Source organism: Drosophila busckii, chromosome X, assembly GCF_011750605.1.
Source record: "Drosophila busckii strain San Diego stock center, stock number 13000-0081.31 chromosome X, ASM1175060v1, whole genome shotgun sequence".
NCBI classification, from domain to species: Eukaryota; Metazoa; Arthropoda; class Insecta; order Diptera; family Drosophilidae; genus Drosophila; species Drosophila busckii.
The window spans coordinates 16,771,467-16,796,979 of record NC_046608.1 but is presented as its reverse complement, the minus strand read 5'-3'; the positions used below and the strand labels follow the sequence as shown (position 1 = coordinate 16,796,979).

Genomic DNA, 25,513 nt, shown 5'->3' with positions numbered 1-25,513 from the left:
AGTGAATTTACAAATACACTCAAAAAAGAATTTTAAAATATAAGCTACAAAATTAAATCGATTATCAATTGTTTTGAAACATTTAAATTTTATGAAAATTATGTAAAAAATTTTGATTTCTGTTTTTTTTTTGAGCGTACTTGTGTGCTAACTAATTGTTGTTTACTTTAACTTTTATTTTGTAGAAGAGTTAACAACAGAGACGCAGCTAGTGAGAGTGAGAAACAAATAGGGAGTAAAGTCAAAGACATAGGAATTGGGAGAGAGTTTGAGAGAGTGAGAGAAAGTTCTTGTTGCTGTGGTAGATTCTAAAAATTGGTGTTGATTGCTTTGGTTTGTGGTTGATGATAACGCGAACCTCGCAGATGGCAGCCATAACGCAGTTTGGTTATATTTCCTATGATACGATTGTTCTTAGAAACCGTCAGGGTGTCATTGTATGAAATGGTCTCGTTGGGCGCAATATCAAAATGAAAGCCGCTGCAACAGAATCCTCTGCTATTATCGCAGAACTTGGGCGTGGCTTCGATAATGGGAGATGTGTCTAGAATGTGGGATGTATAGTATACGATGTACATTTGTATGTATTTTTGTTTTAGATAGATGGGCCGACAAATCAATAAAAAATAATAGACGCAGATATAACGATTATACCAAGATGTAAAAAAAAAATGCTTTTGTCAATAAAAAAAAAAATTTCATATTATAGAAATGAGCGTAGCTTAGACTAAGAGTGGGAAGGATATGATTGGGGCGAAGAAAGTTCGTAAGCTAGAGAGAAGGCAAGAGAGATAGATAGAGAGAGAGAGAGAGAGCGAGAGGCGGGGGGAAAAGCCATTGCTTCGAGCTTGCGCTCTCTCGGCTAGGAATTCACTTACCAATATCCTGGCAACGATCGCCAGTGTAGCGACTCTTGCATTGGCACTCCACATAGCCATTGCTACCCAAGAAGCAGCGGTGGCTATTCTCCTCCACGCATGGGCAGCTGCGGCAATGTCCGTTCTCATCACGATAGTGCATGGGAGCGCAAGTCTCACAGCTGTTGCCCGTGTAGCCGGCGGGGCATTTGCAGACCTCAATGTCGACGGCATGACGTGAGCCTGGGGCTTGCACATCAATGGATGACTCGAGTATGACATTGGCAATCGAGCTGCGTTCAGTGGGTATCTTGGGATTGGCGCGTATCAGTATATGCTCGAGATTGGCTAGCACGGTCATAAAGTCGTTACGTGTGGCCATCTCAATGCTGCCGCGATCCTTGCGTCGCCATTGATCGGTCTCATGCAGGCGGACGCGGTAATCGTTCAGATGCGAGTCCTGTGGAATGTGATTGATAATTATTTGTATCGCATTTAAATTGTGTATCGTTATTATAAATAATAAATGAAATGTACAGCGTTTCACACAATATATCGATAGCTACACATAGATAAATAGTTGAATTGAACAATCTACTGTATGGCAATTAAATGTGAGAAACAAATGCTTCGATTCATCGATACATTTATCGACATGCGATAATAATCGCAATCACTAATGACAAGCTGTGATACCTTATAAAATGGTTTGTAAAATCGATAAGCTTTATAAGTGACTACTTACCTCAGACGGACGCGACCAAATCAGGCGTATGCCATTGCCAATAAGTATGACATCACTGCCAGGCTGGAATTGACCATTGGATTCCACGAGCAGCGTGTACTGCAGCTCACCGCCATACGAGTTGAGCTTATTGCCCAACACCTTGCCGCGCAGACTCCAGTATTTAATCGAGTACGAGGGATAAGCATAAATGTACATATTGTTAATAATATCAAATTCGGTTGACTTGTCCATCTCGACACCATCCTCATCCGTTATCAGTGGCTTGCTATCGATAAAGTCGACGGGTATGAGCTGACGATACAACGATGCCGAACTGCATTGGTTCGACACGCCGGAGCAGTAACAGTCCTTGCAGCCATTGGCATTATCATGCGACATTCCAAAGGTACCGGCACGACATTTGTCACAAAGATCGCCCACAACATTCGGTTTGCAATGGCAGACATTATTCGAGCAGGTTTGAGTGCCATCCTGGTTACACCAGCTGCAGCTCAACTGATTATCCGGATCTGGTTGTGGTTGCGGCTCTGGCCGGTCATCGTCATTCCTCGGCTGGCAGCCGTTGCTGCCACGTGTAGCATCTCCAGTATAGCCGTCGGCGCAACGATCACAGAAATCGCCATCGGTATTGTCGGCGCAATTCTGCAAGGGCACAGAATAAATAAACATTGAAATATAACAAAAACATATTCAATTGCCAACTTTTTGATACACTTTCACTTTGACTATATGTATAAAAGTAAAGATCGGGCTCAAATCTTTGGAAACGTTCAATAAGTTTGTTCGTCCGTTCAGTCGCATTTGTTCAACGTTGCGAACAAAAACGAACGATAATGGATGAACGATTGAATTCGATTCGAATAAAACCGATCTGCTTTCGAAATAGAATCTAATTTGTCATCTCTACCCTTTCTACAATTTTCAAAGTGTATAATTACCATGCACACGCCGGATTCAGCATCGCATTCGGTCGAATGTCCATTGCACTCGCAGGCATCGCAGAGTCCCAAATAGAGACCATCCTCGTTGTGACGTTTGAAGCCAGGGGCGCAGCGTTCACAAGAGAGTCCCTGATAGCCCGTGGGGCAGCGGCATTCCTCCACCTCATAAGCGCGCATTGCATTGCCAGATTGATCCATCTTGGCGGTATCCAGGGTAACATGCTGCAAGGCACCCTCCCTGGTGCTGGTCGTATATGTGGCCTTAATATAAATAGCACTGACCTTGCTGAGTGCCATGAGTAGCAGCTCACGATTGGCCACCTGACCATCGGGGCGCTGCCAATTAGACTCAATAATGGGCACTGCATAGGAGCTCGAAACGCTGGGACTAACGGCAGATTTGCGTGTGTGGACAAAGAGCATATCCTCGCCGCTGATGACAACATCGGGGGCATTGTTGCGCGACATTTGACCGCCCGGCTGTGGACTGTAGCTCAGTGTGTAGTTCAACTTGCCACCATAGGCGGTCAGCTTGTTGCCCAAGAACTCGGCTGGCAGACTCCAGTAGAGCACATCGGCGCTATTCTCCTGTTCCATGTTAAAGTTGAGTGTGAGGCCGCGGTTGCTCGGTTGGACTACCGCTGGCTCCGGCTGTGGATAGTTGCGTATCAAATTGAAGCCATGGGAGGAGCGTGAGTGTCCAAAGCTGGTGCTGACTTGATCGCGATACCAGCTGCTGCTGGTGCATGTAGCGGAGTCCAAGCCGCTGCAGAAGCATTCAATGCAACCCGTATAGGTGAATGAGTTCAAATGGAAGCTACGTGGCGCGCAAGTATCGCAACGGTCGCCTTGCACAAGCTGCTTGCAATGACAGCTGCCATCTTCGCGAACTTGCAGCGTGCCCTCGGCATCACAGCTGCTATCGGGCTCGAGTTGACAACTGCCACCAGGTGCCAGCGGATTGCCCTGATAGCCATCGGCGCAGGTTTCGCAGCGACGTCCAATATAACCAGTGCGACAATTGCAGATGACATCGCCATCGGGACTAAGTTGACAGCCGGTGGCAAAGTTATTGCTGCCACTCTGTGGGCAGGGGCAATCGCGGCAGGGTATGCCACGACGTGGATCACCGTAGGTGCCGCTGGGGCAGGGCTCGGGCACGAAGGGCACACAGTGGCCCAGCCAAGCGCCGCCAGGCTGACGCACAAAGCCAGGTGCACAGCTCTCACAGGAGTCGCCGACGTAGCCAGGTGGGCAGTTGCATTTCTCGACTAGCGATGCGCTGCCCAGACCCTGATCTGAGGTGCCTGCTGAGTCCATAGCAATGTTAACCAGTTCCACCTCACGCTCAGTGGCTTCAATGTAAGACAAGCGTATGAGTATGTTATCCACATTGGCCAAGATCATCATAATCTCTTCGCGTGTTGCACGACGACCGTCGGGTTTCAGCCAGCTGCCTGGCAGGAAGGATACTGCCACCTTGTTCACCTGATTGGGCATAATGCGCACACGATTCGTTAGTGTAAAACCATTGCCTGCAATTGAAGAAGCAGAAATTAATATCGCACGGCTATTGATTAACTTGCAAGCTCTGTTTACCTGTCATGATTACATCGGGTCCGCTTGAGGGACGTCCCGTGCCTGTGTAGCTCATCTCGTACTTGAGCTGTCCACCATATGATTTGAGCTGATTGCCCATATACTCGCTGGGCAGCGCCAGATAGGGCGACTCACGGCTATTGTATTGGACATCAGAGGCACGGAAGCGAACACCATGATGCAGTGTTACCAGATTATGTCCGGTAGCATCGTTGATAACCAGCTGCTGATAGGGACTCAGTTCGACGGTTACGACGCGATGCGAGAGTATGGGCGGCTGTATGGCATAGCTAAAGAGATTGGCGCTATCACAAGAGCTGGCAACGCCAAAGCAGAAGCATTTAATGCAATCCTCACGACTGCGTGCCAACATATTGAAGAATCCAGCCTCGCAGTACTGATTGCGATGGGGGGTAACTTTAACAATCGAATCGGGGGTAACAAAGTGTGTGCCGCGTGTATTGATGATTTCACAGGAATAGGCACCGCTATCCTGATATTGCATATCGGGACAATGAAGATCACCACGTACGGTGGTGCCGACGGCGGTGCTCTTCGACACACACTTGTCGGGCACATGACCCCAGTTGAGGCGCCAGACAATTGTGGGCATGGGCTTGCCGGTTGCAGTGCAGGTTAGATCCAATGCTTGTCCCTCATCCAGTTGTACCATCGGTGGTGGCGGGCGTATGGGCACAGGTTCAACTATTGGCCAATTTGAAAAAATTAATATTAGCATTGTTTCAAAATATATTGATAGACTAATACTCACTGCAGCCAATCTCATCGCTGCCATCGCGACAATCGTTCACATCATCGCAGAGGAAACTCTTTGGTATACAATGGCCGCTGCTGCATTGGAATTCATTGTAGCGACAAGGTGCACCACTTGGCTCTGGATCGCAGGACTCTTCATCGGAATTATCACCGCAATCGTTTTCACCATCACAACGCCAAGTGCGTTCCACGCACTTTTGATTATTGCAGAGGAATTGATTTGGCTGACAACGACGTCCATGGCTGCAACTATGCTCATCCGATTGATCCGAGCAGTGTGGTGTGCCGTCACAGATTTGCGATTTATCGATACACTCGCCATTCATACAGGTGGCCTGGTACTCAGTGCAGGCTGTGGGCGGACGTTCGTGATCGATGGCATTGACTGAAGAAAACGACAAAGAATTATTAGACAATGTTCACTTTCTATATGTATTTATATTTGTAGGCTAGGTTTTTGTGCTAGACGGTTGCTTACCAGCATTTAAGGTCAAGCAGCATTTTCAAAATGGAATAGATAATAGAATTTGAATTGAAATTGAAATAGAATACAACAAATTGAGCTCTGGTCCTACCTAAGCCAAAAAAATCAAGACCAAAATGCGGCACAGTGCCGTATCGAATACGAGTCGATTTGGGCTCTATATACTTATGTACACGTCGAGCTGCAGCCATTGTTAGTAAGGAATACAAACCGGGTGTTAAAGCTAAATACTGAAATGTTGAAGGGTACAACTTACAGCGTTCAACAGTCAAATGCACGGTAACATGCTGTCCGGGTTCATAGTTGGGATAGCCGACCGCTTCACACAAATAAGTGCCAGAGTCTTCGACCTGCAAAGAGAATTACAAAAACATAAGTATGAAAAAATCTATTTAGAGTTTGTTTAACATACGCGTATGTTGGGAATTTCCAAACGTCCATTCTTATCGCTAAAGCCCACAGGCAAGGCCAAACCGCCGGGACGTGTCCACCTGACCTTGGCACGGGCTGGACCCTCGTCACGACAACGGAAGACAACTTCACGACCTGTGCATAATAAATAGTGTTATTAGTTTTATCTTACGCAATATTTGGTTACAAAAACATTTTAAGCAGGCAATTTACTAGAACTAGTTGCGGGTTCTCGAATAGGTTCCATACATATATAATATACATAGATATTTCCATATTGGTGTACTGTGTGTGTGTTCTTTTTTTTGTTTTAAGGTTGGGGTAAACTTGCAATTGTGTGCAGACGAGTTGAAAATTTTGATAGGCTTTTTAGAGCCTACAAGCCAATTGGCAAAACTGTGTGCATATTTATGGTCTAAAACTAAGACTCGTGTGTAGTTAGGCCAACTTACCCTCCCTAATATATCCTGCACGCATTTTTATTTTATAGATTATGTTTCATTTGTTTTTTGGGGTTAAGCATTAAAAGTAGTAATAGAATACAGTTTGAAATAGAGCGTTAACATAAAAGGCAATAACAATAAAAAAGTTTCGTGGAGCCATCACCATTAGCTATATACCTAATCATACTTACTTTCTTTAATGATCTGGCTATCGGGATAGGTCTTCAGCTTCAACTGATTGCGGTTTGGTGGGTGTTGTTCTTGTGCTGTAGAAAATTGTAATCGATAATTAGCCATCGGTTTGTATGAAAAGCTTTTACCATATTAGTTTGTGTTAGATGTAATGATGGCAGTTTTAGTTTTAATATTAATTTTAGTGCTACGAGGGTGGCCGAAAAACAGAGCATATACTTATCGACACTTGTCAATCGATAAATCATAAGAGGTTAGCTGTATGTAAGGGGTAAGAAATCAGCCACAGACCGATTACGTATATATCGAATCATCGGCATTTCATATTATTATCGATATATAATCGATAATCAGATTACAGTTAGTGGGATATTGTAGATTGTAGTGGTGGGGAGCAACTCTAATAGATTTAAGAAATTTACGATAAATCGATAACGATTTGTACGTTTAGTAGGCTTTTGTTTTGCTGGATTGGATTCAATTTACTTGTGCAGGGAGTTCAAATTTTACTTGTACCGATACACCACTTCAAATTGATTGTGCGCACAAACGCAGCAATCTTTTTAATCGACTTACTATCGATTTCATTCGTTATGGGACCGCAGTCCAGCTCATCGCTGTTGTCATACGGACAATCGATCACGCCATTGCAGCGTAAGTTTAAACTTAAGCATGGACCATTCTCACAACGGAATGAGGTGGCAGGACAAATAATACGCAAAGGTCCCAACGTAGTTGTTGTTGTTGCTGTAGTAGTCGAGGGCGTTGTAGCTGTTGTTGTCGAAGCTGATGGGATGGCTCTGCCGCCAGCAGTATATGGATGGCCTTATGATGATTGTTATCGATGAACGATAAGCGATGAATATTGTTTTTTATGTATGCGTATGTGAGTGTCAAGAGTTGTATGCTGATTGTATTTTATATAAATATCGATAACATGACCGAGTTTTCTTCGATACTATCGATATAAATATGCATTTATCAACAAATCGATGAATAGTAAACTTACCGCAATTCATCTCGTCAGAGCTATCTTGGCAATCGGTCTGTCCATTGCAACGCAACGTGGCGCTAACACACTGGCCATTACGGCAACGGAACTGATGTGCCTGGCAAGTCATGAGATCACAATCGGCCTCATCGGAAGCATCCTGGCACTCGGCATAGCCATTGCAGACAGCATCCTGAGAGACGCAATCACCGTTGCGGCAGCGGAACTGATCCTCGGCACAGCCTAAGGGGGAGGGGAGGAAAAGGTTAAGCGAATATTAATAAAGGCCTGGCTAAAAATGAATGAGCTAAAAGGGTTGGAATAATCAAAAAAGTGTTTAAAAATGTATATATATCTATATATAATAGGTAGGTATATATATATATATCAACAGTGCATACACATGTGTAACTGAAAAAGTTGTATGTATAAACGTAATTCATGCAACTGTCTTAAGTACAAACTTAAAATGGTTTCAACTAACACTACTTAAGCCAAATTATTCAAAACATAATATTAGATTTCATAAAATTCTTTAACAATAAAGTAGAAATTTGTTTGTTCTTATTAACCAATACAGTTCTGTTCATCAGAAAAGTCTTTGCAGTCGTAGAAGCCATCGCACTGTTGAGTTGCATTTATGCAAAATTGTCGATCATAACAGAAAAACTCGTTATCCTTGCATTGAGTACCTGTTGTTGTGATTAAAGTTGTTGTGGTTGTTGTTGTTGTTGTTGTCGATAGTGCAAAGAAATTTTTGTTCGTTCTCAAATATAGATTTGCACAAGATAAAAGCATAAAAGAATAGAAATTGCGTGAGAGACAGACATCGAGTTACATAAACAGATTGCAGTTGGATATATAGTGAAAGTGAATTGAGCGATATAAGCAACTGAAAGTCAAACGAAACAAAAAGATGCAAGGTGCCTGTGCTGTAGAATAAAAGAGCAGTGTTCTTCAAAATGTACATTCAAAGTTGTTCGTTAAATAATGAACTCAATGCATTTCAAGAAGTTCTGTTCTTTGTATGGCGATGAGGTATAAGAAGAAATAAAGTTTAAATAAATTATAGTTTGGAATAGATGAAAGTGCTCAACGAGTATTTCCTGCTTCATTTGATATAAAAAGTTTCTAAACGTTTGTCAGCGCTAATGAGATGAGCTTTTGATTTCGATAACTTTTGATGTCGATAAGTAGTTAACTTAGCTGTATTGTTATTTGCAAACACTGTTTGTTTATGAACATGGCGACGACACAGCTGTTTATGTGATATGCATACAAATTAGATAGAAGTTAGAGTTAATTAACTTACAATTGGCCTCATCGGAGTTATCTTCACAATGGCGCTGACCATCGCAGCGCTCAGATTCCGTATAGCATCTGCCACTGCTGTGGCATTTGTGCTGTGGGCAAGGCAATGCGTTCGGATAGAATTGACGCGTTGGTGGCCAATCGCAATGACTCTCATCGCTACGATCTGTGCAATCGACATGGCCATTGCAACGTATCGATTTATCGAAGCACAACTCATCGCAGAAAAACTGATCCGGATGGCAATCTTTGGCGGTGCGGCGTGTGGTGACTATGAACATCGAAAGGCATGCGATGTGTGGTGTTTTTGGGATGCAAGATATTTGTTTTATGTGTGTGATTGAGATTTTTTGGTTTTTTTTTTTTAGGCATAACAAGAAAAAGAGACAAGAAAGCGCAATAAGCAAACATGTTTAACATCAAGTGCAATATCGGTGAGGCGGCTGTTAAGCATTTTATGTGACTTAAATTTAGTTGCACAAACCTGTTTTGTCCTTTACTCGGATACTTAAACTAAAATCTAAGTTAAAGCTACTTAAGCCTAAGGGAATTTGGGACATGTGTGTTTCGGGATTGTTGTCTGGGAAATATATTGTATAAAGTCTTATTCGGCAAGCGTTTACCGTTTCCCCTGCAGCTGCTTTCAAATTCATCAGATGCGTCCTTGCAATGAATGAGATCGTCGCAAACAAATTGAAAATCAATACATTGAAGATTATGGCATTGCCACTGATGCGATTCACAGCTACTATTTGATTTATTTCTATGTTGTTCGTTTTGTTGATGATTGTAGCTTGTGTGTGTGTTTGTGTATGTGTGGGTGTGTGTTTGACCTTTTGTGGTGGTGGTGTTCGTGTTGGTGTTGGTGGATTAATAGGCCAATGCAGAATATTCAAAACGATAAAAATAATAAATAAAATATGTATAAGCATTATATAATGTTTGTGTTGTAAGTGTGCAGTGTTGAGAAACTAAAGAGTACGCAGCAAATAACGAGTGAATAGTAGCGTGTAGAAAATAAATAAAAACGGAGAATAGCAAGTAACGAGTGAAAGGTAGTGCAAAGAGTACGCAGAAAATAGCTGCGAGTAAAAAGTAGAGTATAGAAAAAAAATAAATAGAGACTAGCAATTAACGAGTAACGTGTAGTGAAAAGTCAATGAAAAAACGTAAGTTACATACGGTTTGGCGAGCAAAAAGTAAAGAGTATAAAATTTTAATGAAAGGACTAGGAGCTAAAAGCGAAAATAACAGATCGATAAATTTCTGTATATTGTAAAATAGTATAGCGAGTAACGTTTTTTTGAAATCTCAAAAAGAACAAAGCTACTGGAAATACTAGAATGTGCAAAGAAATAAACAAATGTTGTTATCATGTGTTACCCTGACAATTGCGCTCGTCGATGTCATCATAGCAATCGCTTTTGCCATCACAATAAAACGCTCTAGAGATGCAAGTACCGTTGCAGGGCATGTAATATGGCGGACAATCGTTAGCTTGATAATCTAACATATCAAAATGAAAGAACGTAAACGTAAAATCAAGCACTTGAACATAAAAAATCAAAAATACCAAAATAAAATAGAAGCTAAATACTACAAAATAATGCAAGGCCAACAAAAAGGTGCCTACGAACTACAATAAAGCAATAGGAACTGCTGGTTGTGAGGATTAGTTGGCGAGAGTGAGAGTGAAAGTCTCTGGAAGAAGTGTGGCTTACCACAGTTGAGCTCATCGCTGGCATCGGAGCAGTCGGCGTAGCCATTGCAGCGCAATTTAAATGCAATACAATCGCCAGTATGGCAGCTACACCGATTATCGATAACATTTAAATGATGAAATGATGAAAAAAATATAGAGTTCAGAAAGAGAAAGATAGTATTGATGTGTTGTGTTGATGTTTGGGTAACTTGTCTTACAGATAGGCGCCCTCTTGACAAAAAGTACAGTTACGCTCATCGTTGCCATCATTGCAGTTGACAATACCGTTACAAAGCTGATCACGCGGTATGCAATAATCGTCGCACTCAAACTCTTGCTCTAGGCAATGCTCTGTGAATGTGAATGAAGTTTAAATGTTTGAATGTGTGTGTGTATGTGTGTGTAATGTATGTAAGTAGTATTTGAGGTAAGGTTAGCACTTATAAGCAAAATATGTAACGCGTACGCTAGAAATTTGTTTGTGTTTTCTGTACCTGTAAATGCCGGACAGTCGAGCTCATCGGTCTCGTCCAAACAATCACGATAGCCATCGCATTTCTTCTCTAACGGTATACACTGACCAAAATCACACTCAAAATAATACAGATCGCATTCATTCAATGGATCATTGCTGGGATCTGAGTCAGTGTCTATATAAGACAGTGGTGTGTTGTTTGTTTTTATGAGTTGTGTTTGTTATGTGATATGCAAAAGATGAAAAAGATAAAAGAGAGAGAGAGAGCGTAAAGTAAAGTAAAGAAAGGCAAAACTGGAACTCGATATATGTGATTGGAAAAATATTGCTGTCTACCATAATTGGCATCATCATAATTGATTAGACAATTGTACTCGTCGGCGCCATCGGCACAGTCGGTAATGCCGTTGCAACGTTTGTAGCCCGAAATGCAACTTCCGTCGCCGCATTGATATTGATATTGAAAGCATTCAACGATAGGACGGCTCTTGTTAAATTTTGCATGAAAATCTGTTCGTTGTTGTTGTTGTTTATCGATATATGTATATACATGATGATTTGGTTTGATTTGATTTGTAGTTTTTAATATGGCAGGCATAGTTCACAGAGTATGAAGACAGAGCGCGCAAGAGTGTGTATGTGTGTGTGTGTGTGTGTGTTGGAGAGAAGAGAGAGATAAAGTTTGAGGCAAAAAATTAAAGAGTAATTGAGTTGCATGAAGCGTTTTAATGCATGCAGTGAGATCGTTAGATTTGCTTTTAAGTCTTAATGATAAACGTAATGCTAGAGTTTTGCCAATATGAAAATAAATAAATTAGTTAATGCTACCATTCAATTGGAATAGTTGTTAAGTCTTGTAGAATTTCTCTCTTTGGTGCAAACTTCAGTAAAAATAATTTGAAAAGAAATAATTGAGCGAGTGAGCATGTAATACATGTGAGAGAGTTTTGATATGAAATGAGAGAGTAAGTGAGCGCAAGAGCGAGCGAATTGTAGTGTGGTAATGCATGTGAGAGAGAGAGAGAGGATTGAGTGTACTTACGGCATGCGCTCTCATCGCTGCCATCGCGGCACTGTGACTTGCCATCGCAGACTTGAGTTTTGGGTATGCAGCCGCCGCCGCGCACACATTTATACTGCGTATATATGTATATGTAAAAATGAATGTATGGTATGCATGTTGTATGTGTCTATGTCTGTGTGTGTGTGTGTGTGTTTGTGATGTAGGCGCACTCACCTTATCGCTGCTGCAATCGCATAACATATAATCCTCATCCTCGTGCTGAGCACAGTCCGGCGTGCCATCGCAGACGCTCTCAAATGGAATGCAATCACGATTGTGGCACGCAAATTCAATGTTTTCAAGGCAATTGCTTGGCAGTGATGATGACGATGACGATGACGATGACGATGATGATGGCGATAATATTGATGATAATGTTGTTGATGAGTTGGCTATTTAGTTTGTTTGTTTGTTTGGTATGTTTGGATGGTGATCAAACAACAAAGGCAGAGAGAGAAGTTTAGCAAAAGGCGTTATATAAACAAAAATGTGTGTATAAACATAAAAAGAGAGAGAGAGAGAGAGAAGAGAGACAGCAGCATTTAAATGTTTGTGTATGTTTATGTATATGTAGCTACAGTAGATATTAGCTTAATGGTATAAAGCAAAAGTTGTGCTAATCAATAACTTATCGAGCGTTTAAATGAGCAGTTAATGGCTAAATGGTATATTTGTGCTAATCGATAAGTTATCGATACACTTTTGCTTGCAGCACACTAGTTATATCTACTGCATGTGTGTGTGTGTGTGTATTTAAAAGCGGCAATCATAATAACGTAATATTAAATGCTAAAATTAAACTATAATTGTTGTATGTATGTGTGTGTAAACTTAGCCTAAGTAAATTTCTATGTTCAGCAACATGGCATGCACTTTTGTTGTTGTAAATAAAAACCAAAATAATACTACTACTACTACTACTACTACTACTACTACTAGTAGCGCTCGTAGCTCGTAATAAACCAACTGTGGATGATACGCGACACCAAAAATATATAACAAATAAAAAATACTAGTTTGTGTTAGAGCAAACAAAAAAAAACCTACGCGCTGTTCCTGTTGTGGTTATGGTATAGGGGTTAGTGGTGGTGGATGTTTTGCGTTCCAGCGCATCGGGCCCGAACGTTGCCCATGGATAAACATTTGGACGAGTTGTTGTCCGTGTTGTTCTTGTTGTTGCTCGTGGTGTTGGTGTCGTGCGTATTGGCGTGGGTCCGCGTGTTGTTGGCTGGCGCCTATATTGGTCGCAGTTATCCTCATCGCTCATATCGTTGCAGTGTCGATAACCATCGCAGCGTAGATGCAATGGTATGCAAATATTATTACGGCATTTGAATTGATTTGGGGCGCAAGTGTTTTGTGCATTTGGATTTTCGTATATATCGTGCGGATGATACATTTCGTATTCGTTAACATCCAGCTCGTGCAGGCCATTGTTATCGATATTGTTATTGTTATCGTTGTGTTCGTTTCGATTATGATTATGATTGCCATAGTCTTTGCTGGTTTGCGTTCTTCGATTATGATCGCCATAGTTGCGTATAATGCCATCTTCATCCACCGTATCGAAGTTATCTTTGATATCGTTGGGATCTTTTGTTGTTGTTGTTGTTGTTGTTGCATGCATTCATTAGTTTAGGCGTGTATACAAAATAGGGTAGTGGGGGGGCGGGGCGGGGCAAGTTAAGGTAAGGTAAAGTTTTTGGGTAGACCACATGCAATACCGTTAGGTGTTTTTTGTTGTTGTTTATTTTTAATTATTTTTCATGCCAATTGTTTTGTTTTGTTGTCGTTTTTCCAGTTTTGCCGTGCAGTTAATCGTTTAATAAATCGATAACCACAACCCGTTATCAGTTTTTTTGAAATCAATAACCAATTGTATTTTTGTTTGTTGTGGGGAGAAGAGAAAAACAAAATTTTGTTGAGTTTCAAATAAAATAATATGTTGAACTAACGTTAAACAAAAAAAGCCAACACAGAGTAAAAGTAGCAACATTGTTTGCTAGGCCAGCAAAGTAGCGAGTAAAAATAACGAGTAACAAGAGAGAGAGAGAGAGAGAGAGAGAAAGAGCGAGAGCTAAAAAAGAGAACAGTAAGCACAAACACCGTTCTAGTTCGAGTTACCAACAACCATATAAAGAAAGGTTATCGTTAACTATCGATAACAGCGACACAAAAAACACACAGAGAGACAAAGCAAAAGTATATGAAAGAGAGTGAGAGTTAGGCACAGCGCACTTACCGCAGCTTTGCTCATCTGTATAATCGGTACAATCGTAGATATTATCACAGACCTGACGTATCGGAATGCATTCACCGTTGCCGCAACGAAACTCATTAAATTGACACGAATCGGCATCGAAGCCACCTTTGAGTTATCGATAAGTTGTAGTGTAGGATTGTGTGGGTGTTAAGAGTAATGAGCTTAATGTAATGAGTGTGTAAGGTAAAAAGTGGGTGGCAAGTGTGTGTGTGTGTAAGAGAGAGGGGGAGAGCAACTACAACTTACCTTTTGGCTGCAGCTGAGAGCTAAACACACACACACACACACACACACTCACCACCAACACAATAACGTTCATCGGATATATCCTCAGGGCAATCGATGTTGCCATTACAAAGCAGCTCCTTGGCAATGCAAGTGCCATCATCGCATTGCCATTTATTATACAAACAGGCTGCATGTTCAAAGTTAAAGAGAGAGAAGAGAGAGTGAAGAGAGAGAGAGCAAATTTATTTGCTAGACTGTGATTGAGAGTGAGCGGCACATACGACAGCCTTCCTCATCGGAACGATCGGCTGGACAATCGGCGCGTCCATCGCAGCGATGCACAATCGAAATGCAGCTGTAATCTTTGCAAGTGAATTTGCCCTTGGGGCACTTGTAGCGCAGCTTGGGCACAACTTTATGCATTGAAGTAATGGCAGCATTTAACGAAATAGTGTAGAATTCAAAATGAGCATGATCGATTTGTTTTTGGGTCGATTGATATGATTGATTGATTGATTCGTTTGATTGGCTGACTTACTTCCATCGCAGTGCTCCTCATCGTCGCCATCGTTGCAATCGTTACGACCATCGCACTGAAGGCTCAGGCTAATGCAACGAGTATCGCGACATTGATATTCCTGATCGCTGCAGGCGGCAGCTGTGATTTGGTTTTGGGTTTGTTTGTTAGTGTTAGTAAACGGTTTCGAATATGTGTGTTGGTCAGTGTGTTAGGGAGAGAGAGAGAGAACGGTTAGTTAGTTAGTGGTTAGCGGTTAATAACTTACTAAAAAATACAACTATACAACTACAAATAAATTAATAATACTTTGCTATTTACCGTAAGCAGACTTAGTTAAAGTATATAGATATGCCATATATAGTGCATATATATGTTTGTGTCTAGCAGCTGGGCCGTGTTATTAGCGGCTATTGTTTATCGTCTATCGATATATGTAGCTTACAACTAGCAATGGCACTTAGTTCAACTTAGTTTAACAATTACTACAAGCTACTAAGGTATACATGTGTCTTTGTGTATATGTGTGTGTGTGTGTGTGTGTGTGTGTGTGTATTAAGTATTAAGTACTTACGACAATCATCGCCTTCATCCTCGCCCTCTGAACAATCGGGTTCATTGTTGCAACGCTTGCTAGCATCAATGCATTGACCATTGTGGCATCTAAACTCGTTTGCATGGCATTCTGCAAAAAAAAAAAAGAAACATGCAATAGTCTTAGCTAATTTAACTCACAAGAATAATATATCAATAGCAATTTATTATCACAATTCTATGCATCATAATAAACTAATGCGAGAGCCGCAGCGTCAACTTCATCACTAGTGCTGAACTTCAAATATCGAAAAGTAAGTTTAAGTTCACTTGGCAATTCAATTCAAAATAGTTCAGCATAGTAAATAGTTATATAACTTAGTCTCAGCAGACATTATCAATGTACAATTTTATTAATTTTAGACTAACTGTAATTTGCAAAATATAAATCAATTGATTAGTAATTTAAAACGACATTATTAATAGCTATTTTTTTTTGCCAACTAAATTGTAAAAGAAATCAGCTCTAAGAGCTAAATATTGCAGCTTGACACGTAATTGAAATCAATTAATTAAATCGTTTTCTCGTCAGCTCACTTTATTTTAGTTTTCAAATGAAATTAATACACTGTCCGTTTTGTCAATTATAACGCGAGACTCGAAATTAAAGTGAGGAAGGGTAAAGACTAAATATATAATTGATATACGTATTTGTTTCGTACACAAAAATGCTTTATATAGATTTATATTTCATGCATTACATATGAATGGATTTTTTGCTGTGGCATTTTTCCGTCAGTTGGCGCAATTAGCTTCGAACACCGGATGCAGTTTAACAAGCTCTTCCCACTTGCCACAATTGCCGCAGTTGTCAATTTCCAACTTGAAAGCAAAAGTTTGTTAGGTGTCCAAAAGTCTATACATGTTTGTTTGCCTACAAATATATATGTATTTATATATATATATGCATGTTAAGTTGATAAGCCTGACAAGGCGAGAATGTTTGCTCTCGCCTTTAGCATCGTTAGCCACAGTTTCCTGTGCATGTATTTGCCTTTTTGAACCTTTTTTATTATTTATTTATTCTCAACGCTGCTGCTGCTGCTGTTGATGTTGCTGTTGCTGCTGTCTCTGTTGTTCTGTTGGACACGTTGTCTACAATTTCATGCAGTTGGCAAACAACAGCAAAGTCAACTTTAAGCAATTTTACAAATATTTTTGAGTTTTCGCCCCTTTGGCTTAGCTTAGCGCTGCGCTCAAAAGTATGCAACAAACAAAGTGACAAACAACGCGGATTTGATTACAAGCAGCATTTCTTTCAACTGACACAAAGTGCAAAAGAGTGTGAGATACAAGCCGCCACGTTAAGGCTAATTAAAAGCAAAGACAAAGCTGTAGCTAAAGCAAAGTGTGTGCGTGGGCGTGGCTAGAATGGGTGGGTGGCTATCACTTAGCTTCAGTGTAATCAGATCGGCTTTAAGTTTGCACTACGCTCTTCGCTGCTGCTCCAACACAAACAATTAGCAACCATTTAATCAACATAAAAATCCATGCCAAGACTAAGACTAGCAACAATCTTTGGTCTCTAACACTTTTGTTAGAGTAAAATAATTTATTATTTGTCTTTGGATTTATTTTTATGCGCAAGCGAAAAGTAATTAATTATATAACTTGCAATTATTTTTATAATTGAGCCAATCAATCGGCTAGTGGCATAACTTAAATAAACAGCTGAGTCAGCTGCTAGTTAAAACAATTTCTATATAATTTTTCACATGTTGCTACAGCATTTAGCCCACTAATTTTATTTATAGTTGCGCGTATTTTAATTATAATTCTATGGCCTAGCCTGGAGTTTCTTAAGCTTATGCTGTGGTGCATATTGTCATATTATTTTTTCTTTGTCGCTTGCTTGCATTTCAATTAAGCCAGCTTTGTGACTTGACGTTGTCTTAACTTTTACCGCAGCTCAAAGCTCAAACGTAGGCCATTGGCCGACATAAATCAACAATTGTTGATTGTCGTTTTTCGACGTTGTCAACGGTTTGGCATTATATATATATATACACATATATATAGCCGGCAACTTTAACTACTTTTTGGGCGCTCACAAATCGCCGAAAAAGTTTCTTACGCTATTTTGCTGTAGCGGAAGGGGAGCTGCATGCAATTTGCAACACGAACGACTTGTCAGCGGCAAGGCAAGCGGCGCTCTATATGCATTCGTATGATTATTTTACTTGCCTTAAAAACAAGAAATTGTAAGTTTGTCTGTTGTGCAATTGGCACGCCCACCTGCCCCCAACACACACACACACACACACAGTTTGACAATTTATTTTGATTTCTTTTGTGGCGCGATTAAGCGCGCAATGCGGCGCCTCAAAGTATGCAGCAAACTAAAGCAAAAGAAGAAGCAGCAGCAGCAGCAGCAGACATTGGTAATAGCTAGTGTTAGCTTTTGACATTAAAGATTCAATAATGGCCAAACATATGGCAGCTGCTATGGCTTTAGCTGCCAATCTCGTCATCAGACAGAGCAGCAACAACAACAGCCAAAGATTATTGTTGCCAGCTTAGTGCACCTTTTTGCGCAAGGTAAACAAATTACGTGCAGCATTTATAATCCGTAGCTCAAAAAAAAAATATAACAAAAACACAAAAAAAAGAAAGTCAAACAAACAAATCTGTTCGTTTTTTTTTCATTCTATTTGCTTTTTGATCAAGGTAAAGGCGCAGGCAAAGCAACAGGCACAGACAAAACTGCCACACCCCCCACAACGAGAAAAAAAATGCCCGCAAATTGTTTTGCTTGGGCATCTTCGAGTGTCAAATGGTCGCTTGGTCGGCGCTCATATGAAATTTTGCTCTCTCTCTCTCTCTCTCTTTTTCTAGCTAGCACGCATTGTTTGTCTCTCTTGCTTGCTCTTTGCTGGTAATGCGAGTCGTGCCAAGCAGGCGCTCAGCATGGCGCACAGGTGTAAATACACACACACACACACAAACACACATATGTGAATTTTTTCACAACATTTGCACTTAAACTTAAAGCGCAGCGCCTGCAAGTATGCAACAGAATCCAAGTAAAAGAGACAGACACATACGTGTGTGCGTGTGTGTGTGTGTGTGTTCTCTCTCAATTTTACAAGGAGACAATTTGCTGCCCGCTGCTGTGCACTAAATTTGAGACGATAATTGATACGCGAAAGCGCAAAAGCGCACAAGCCAAAACCGCAAACAAACAAAGTTAAGTTGACTTGTGTGTGCTGCCTCAGTTGCCTGCATCGCATCGTTGTGCTGAGTGCCCACCACCCCCCCCAAGAGGGTGTAGCAGGGTGAGCTCACAACTGCCAACAACTCACACAAGGGTTGCTGGGTTAAGCTCATGCGGCAAAGTTCAATAGCTGACAAGCATTTGCACTTCACAAATTTTTGTCAAGAGCTCAGGCAGCAAAATTAATATTTGAATGATATCAAAATAAAATATAATATATAAATATTATATTCTATATTGTATATCCAATTCAAATTTGTAAGCTGCACATTTATATACAAATTTTTAAAACAAATATATACTAATATTTCGATGAATACAAATTTTCTACTAATTTATTTATATTACTCACTTTTATTTATATTTATATTATGAAAATAAATTAATATTTTTTTAGTTGTCTGACTTTGCTATATATATTTATATATCCAATTCAAATTTGTAAGCTGCACATTTATATACAAATTTTAAAAACAAATATATACTAATATTTCGACGAATAAAAATTTTCTTTTAATTATTTCTATTATTATTAATATGAAAATAAATTAATATATTTTTTTAGTTGCCCGACTTTGCTTTAAATAATATACTAAACAAATTTGTTATAATTTTAAATTCAGTTATTTATTTATTGAATTCAATTTGTTGTGCGCTTGTTGCTCAAAAGCAAAATTTATTTAAAATATGCAAAATAAATATTTTTATATAACAAATAATTATTAGAATTTTTTCATTTATGCAACTAAATTATTATAGAGCATATACCCCAAGCTATTTGCAGCTTCTTGCGTGGTATGTGTGTGTGTGTAGCTGTGTGCGTGTAAGCGCCTTTTAGCAACACATTTAGGCAAAAGATGTTTTGCGCGTTTTAAAAAATTCTTGTTGCTATTATTGTTGTTGTTGTTGTTGCTGTTGAGCTTTTTGCCGCTTTACGCTGATAATAAACACAAAATTTGATTTGATTATTGCTCGTTAGCGGGTGGCGCGCACTCACAAAGTCAGACGCTGATCGACTCATTAACTCGCTTATTCGTCGCAAAGTGCACAATACACACACACAGACAGACACAGACACAGAGACAACTTGAGTATATATAAAGCAGCGAGAAATGCTTGAAAATAAACTTTAACGCTTTAAGCAGTAGACACACAAGTTAAGCGGCTGCCATGCAAAAGAGTTATTAGTCTATAGCTTGCGCCCCTCTTGCGCACCCGCTTGCTTTAATTAAGCACCACACACACACACACAGCAAACTAAACATAAACGCTTAAGCATTTGGCGCCCATCGTCTAATCGATTTCCGTGCGTATACGCAACAATATTTTTCGTTTGACAAATTAGAGGTAAGCGCACTTTGCCAAGCCGATCTTGATGTCATTTGAATCATGTGTAATTATAATAGTTGCAGGAAATTAGACAGACAGCTAATAATAGTGGCGTACGGCTAATCACAAATAAATTTCGAATCGCATATGCCTTAAAGTAGGCTATACTAAATTTAAATTGCAATTGCAAAATTGCGATTTAAGGCTCTGCATTAAAAATAACAAACTATAACAGTATTTAAAAATCAGTTACCAAAAATATATATCGATAAAATAAATACTTTTATATTTTAGTTAGTGAAGTATTCACAAAAAAACAAAATGTGCTGCTCATGCAATTAACCCAATACTTTTTACTTTAAGTCAATAAAAGATTAGAACACAAAAAGAAGAATATAGTAATATAGAGGAATTATAGTAATAAGATGTAAGAGTGAAATATTTATGTTAAAGCTTACTACAGACAAATTTAATATAATCCGTTTCATTTTTCATAAATCAACAAATAGTTGGCCACATTTGACAAAGAGGAGTTATTTTTATTTTGTTTTAATTTCAAATTTATTCAGATAGCGATGTGGCAACTTAGGGAATTTTATACTATAATATAATACTATAGTGGGCAACGCTAAGAGACTTGGATATATAACTAGACGACAGCTACTGGGGCTGGTGTCTTTTAAGTCTTTTAAGAAGATTGGTGTGTAGTTTTTGGCTTGCAGCTGGATCGTATCAACAATTTTGGGCAGCTCTAGGTCTTTCCCTGCTCCTCATATAGCACAAGGATCATTTTGCTTTTGCGACAGGAGCAGGAGCAGTGCAAGCATTTTATCGAGTACTTGTGTCAAAATTAAAGAGATGCTAACTGGCGCTTACTTTAGGACTGCTGCATTCATAGCTTGAGGACAGACAGTTTGGTAGACAAATATGAAGTGAAAGCTTCGAAAGCTCAAGCTGCGAGCGGATTGGGCAAAGCGATGAAGCATTGAAACTCCGCTCGAGGCCGCCAACAAGGACACGAGCTGCAGTGTCCAAGCAGAAAACTGAGAGTTGCAAGTGGTGCAGCCACTCAAAGAGCTAAACTGCTGCGGCATCGAAACAGATTAACGAGTTGAAATCACTGCTAAAAAATGGAAACCTATTTAAAACTGATTAAACTTGCATTAGCTAAAGCGGCATCAGATGCATGTCAAGTGTCTGTGTGTCAGCGTCTTCATCATCATAATAATTTCGTCTTGTGCCTTGCGCATCGCTTGATTGATTGTCATATTCATAATCATAATCGCCGTCATATGCACTCATTGTCATTCAAGTATAGAAACGACTGTGTAAACACAATTGCAGCAGTGTGTGTGTGGGGGGTTGGGGTTGGGGCTGTGTGGGTGGCAGCAACATCAAAATGGCAGCTTAACACGAATCAAGCTACTCACAATTGCAGGCAGGCGAGCTCATGAATATGCACGCGCCGCTAAGCGCAGCGCAGCGCAGCGCAGCTTTTGACTTGCCTAGAAGGTTAGACGCTGCCACACGAGCAGTGGCAAGCTGCAGCGCAAATGTTGCAAGTTTGCCGCGTTATTTAATGAGTCATTAGCTGGCCAAAAAAAAACAGTATCAACGAACTAACCGCGCTGGCCTCGTTGCAACTTGGATGCGCTCAACTGTATAGAAAATCGTGTCAAAAACTTGCGACAGTTGTCAGTTGTTGCAGCAGCAGCGGGGCAAGGTAAGCTATCCACAATTATGTGGCGTCTGCAGTTTTAAGTGCGCCTTTGCATGTGGCGCTGTTTGCTTAACAGCTCGGCTAACCCAAAGGCTCACATTGGGCTGGGGCTGTGCCTGGAGCTTGGGAACAGGACATGAGCTTGCAATGTGTGTGTGCAACGCATAAATACTTGCATAGGCTGCACTCACTTGCAACATATCTCTAGCAACTTGTTGGCAAAAAAACAAAAAAAAAAGATATATACATGCGACTCAACTCTCAACTTTTGTTAGGAAACAAAATCGATGAAATTGTTTGACTAAAGTTTTTCGTGTGTGTCTTGCACTTGGAAAAATAAGCAGCGACTGCTGTTTACATAAAAATAAAAAATGCTTATTAAAAGAAATAAAAAAAATACATAGAAATTAAATAAGTGCATTTTAAATTTTTATAAATATTTTGAATATGTTATTTAATTATTATAAATTCTTAACAAATATAAAATTTTAAACAAAACAAAATAAAACTCTGCCTAAGTACAAAAAAAAATGCATAAAAACTAAGTGCATTTTAAAATGTTTAAAAAAATGTAGAATATATTATTTAAGTATTTAAATTATGATATTTTTATGGAAGTGTTTGCTAAGTATTTTTTTTATACAAAAAAAACAAAATAAAACTCTGCCTAAGCATTAAAAAAATGCATAAAAATTAAATTAGTGCATTTTAAAATGTAGCAAAAATTATTTAATTATTTTTAAGGTTTGTTTTTTATATAAAATTCAGCAAAATATTAAAAACTAACGCCAGACAAATTTGATATACATACTAAAAAAATGTAATATAAGCGTTTAAATATTGCTATGTAAATTTAATAATTATTATTTTGCTTGTTTATAAAATGTAAGCAAATATTAAAGTTAATAAACAATTGGCATAAATTGCAAGTTGTGCAAATATTTTTTCCCAAGTGCAGCTTAGCACGCTGACTAACTGTCTATTGTTTCCCCACACCCCCTCAGCCGAGTCAAAGCCAAAGCAATGCGCTTCAAGTTGAGCCAAGTTGCCGTCGCTGATTTGTCGCATTCCCTGCGCCATGTGACAAACGTTAATTTTTGTGCCTTGTTTTGCATACAACAAAAACAGCAACAACAACAATGAATAAAACAACTCAACTTTTGCTGGAATCGTAGGGGGGGACAGTTGCCACATTGCGTGCGTCGTCTTAGTTACTTGAGCAATTTATGGCAAATTAAATAAATTTATCATTGCGGTTTGTTGTTGTTGTTGTTATCCTTTTGGCTATAGGCGTAGTGTAGCGGTCGCGTCCAGCGCTTGGCCAAAAACGCGCTTATGCAGTTTAAACAAAAACAAATGTCATTTGCTGCTTTGGGCCAGCAACAGCAAAACAAACAAAAAGCAGCAGTCGAAACTGCTGTCGGCAACTATTGCTGCTGTTGCTGTTGCTGCTGCTGCCCTTTGACAAAGTAAAAGTGTCAGCGTGTGCCTGGCACCAAAAAGAAAAAAAAAAGAAACTCAGTCAAGCAAAGTTTTTTTTTCTGACTTAAATAGTTTTGCGGTTGCCAATAGAGCAACAGCTCAAACCACAAAACAGCGGCAACAACAACAACAACAACAACAATTAATGCCGCGTGCTTGCAAATTGGCTAAATATAAGTTTTGACGGGGCGTATGCGTGATATTTTGTCTCTCGTCTCGCTGCCGACTGCAAATTTAATGCAAATTTATGTCTGCATGTGTTTCACTTTTTTTTTTGTTATGCGCAGCACACAATTTATTTATTTAATTTACAGTTAAGCCTCGCGCTCTCTTTCTTATGCTGCCGTCACGCTCACTCACTCACTCACTCACTCACTCATTTATATATTTACGCTATCTACGGCTATATCGCAGAGCAATTAAATATTATCGTCCAGCTGCGAGACATCAAAATGTCTGCTAGAGTGAGAGAGTTCGACACGGACTCGTCCGTAAAATTGTCATTAATCATTGCATATGAAGCGTCATTGCACGCAATGTCACCAATAACAACAACAATTATGTCCTACGACCAACAACAACAGCAGCAACAACAAGCAGTACAGCAACAACAATTGCCTTTAACTACATTTTGTATAAAATTTCTAAACGCTGACCAATTGTCTCGCATATGCATAACATTTAAGTTCTATTTGCCCCAACCTCTAGTTATGGCTATAGCTTGTCTGATTCATTCCTTCTATATGCATATGATGTAATTGCCTGCAGCAGGCAATGCAAATTGTTGTTCTTGTCGTGATCTGCACTCAAATGTCGTCATGGCAATGTCTTTAATATTTATACGATTTGTCATACTATATAGAAAACCTATTTGCATTGCTTGTTACAAACTAATTGAGATCGCAGCACATTTATTAATATTAATTGCAATTCGCAATTTCAAATTCTATTTTAATCTTAAGCAATTTAAATAAACATATTTTACATTTTAAGTAGAGTTGTTTATAATAAAAAATTCAGCTAAAATATGTTGAATTCAAAATATGAGACATTTCTTAAATTTTTGCTTACTTTATTTAATTTAATTTTTAAATTCCGCATTGCAGCTAAAAAGTACATATTTAAAATATAACAAAATATTTTAAGTTTATTTTGCAGCTAAAAATTATTTTATATAAAAAATAAATATCAAATATATTCAAAATAGCTTACATTTCTTAAATTTTTGCTTACTTTATTTAATTGCTGCATTTTATTTTATTTTATGTTGTGCTGCAAAAAAAACCCCATATTTTACTTTAAAAAACCCTATATTTTGGCTACACATTGTTGTTTTGTTTTATGCATTTCTTCGTAACAGTAATCATTTTCTTTCTTATCTTTATAATAACGGGAATTATTTGGCATTTCCCATTATTTTCAAAAGCTTGCAATTTTGTAAAATGCATACATAATTGAATTTGAATTTCCTGCATTTTATTTTATTTTATTTAATAATATATTTTGCATTTAATTTTTAAATTACGCATTGCAGTTAAAAATAACAAAATATATGAAAACATTTTAAATTTATATTGCAGCTTAAAACTATTTCAGTTACAAAATAAATATTAAATATACAGCTAAGAATTAGTTTAAATACAAAATAAATATCAAATATTTTGTATCTAAAATAATTTTTATCAATAAATAAATCTCAAATATTTAGTATCTAAAATAATAATTTTTAGCTGCAATAAATATTTTGTACATATTTTTCAGCATTTTTTGCTATAGATTTATAAATGCTAAATGCAATTTTTTTATTTTCTTAGCTGGCCACTCTTTGATTTGCAGCTGCAAAGGTCAATTGTGCATTAATTTAAAGCAAACAACAAACATAACAGTAAAAATTCATAGTACCAAAGCCTGTGTGGCATGCCACAAAAGCCATAAATGATGCCAAAGCTGCACTTAATTGTAATGCAAGCAACAAAAATGCTAGAGAGAGAGTAAGATAGCTAGAGAGTGAGAGCGAGAGAGCGTGAGAGTGTGGGGCACACATATTTGTATGAAAATTTCATTCAAATTTTTGTTGGCAAGTCGGCACCTTTTGTGGTTTTTGCGGCTTTGCATAGCGCAGCGAAGAGAGAGAGAGAGAGAGAGAGAGCGAGGGAGTGAGTGTGTGTGAGA

At 39.0% G+C, this 25,513-nt stretch overlaps 1 protein-coding gene across 13 annotated transcripts in view; it reads right to left on the bottom strand.

Moving 5' to 3' along the window:
* Positions 1-25,513, bottom strand: part of LOC108606207 (basement membrane-specific heparan sulfate proteoglycan core protein) — an 88,623-nt gene that overhangs the window by 16,069 nt on the left and 47,041 nt on the right. For 7 of the 13 annotated variants that reach the window (XM_017996083.1, XM_017996081.1, XM_017996071.1 and 4 more), the window contains 13 exons: positions 15,577-15,687; positions 15,024-15,143; positions 14,237-14,362; positions 13,042-13,587; positions 7,462-7,686; positions 6,452-6,526; positions 5,819-5,952; positions 5,663-5,756; positions 4,918-5,307; positions 4,146-4,850; positions 2,544-4,081; positions 1,603-2,247; positions 879-1,317 (listed from right to left, as the gene is read on the bottom strand). In XM_017996083.1, coding sequence (XP_017851572.1) covers positions 879-1,317; positions 1,603-2,247; positions 2,544-4,081; positions 4,146-4,850; positions 4,918-5,307; positions 5,663-5,756; positions 5,819-5,952; positions 6,452-6,526; positions 7,462-7,686; positions 13,042-13,587; positions 14,237-14,362; positions 15,024-15,143; positions 15,577-15,687 — 5,148 coding nt within the window. Of the gene's footprint in view, positions 1-878; positions 1,318-1,602; positions 2,248-2,543; positions 4,082-4,145; positions 4,851-4,917; positions 5,308-5,662; positions 5,757-5,818; positions 5,953-6,269; positions 6,310-6,451; positions 6,527-7,461; positions 7,687-8,755; positions 9,026-13,041; positions 13,588-14,236; positions 14,363-15,023; positions 15,144-15,576; positions 15,688-25,513 lie in introns of those variants that run through there. The other 6 variants (XM_017996075.1, XM_017996078.1, XM_017996072.1 and 3 more) reach the window with 6 other exon arrangements.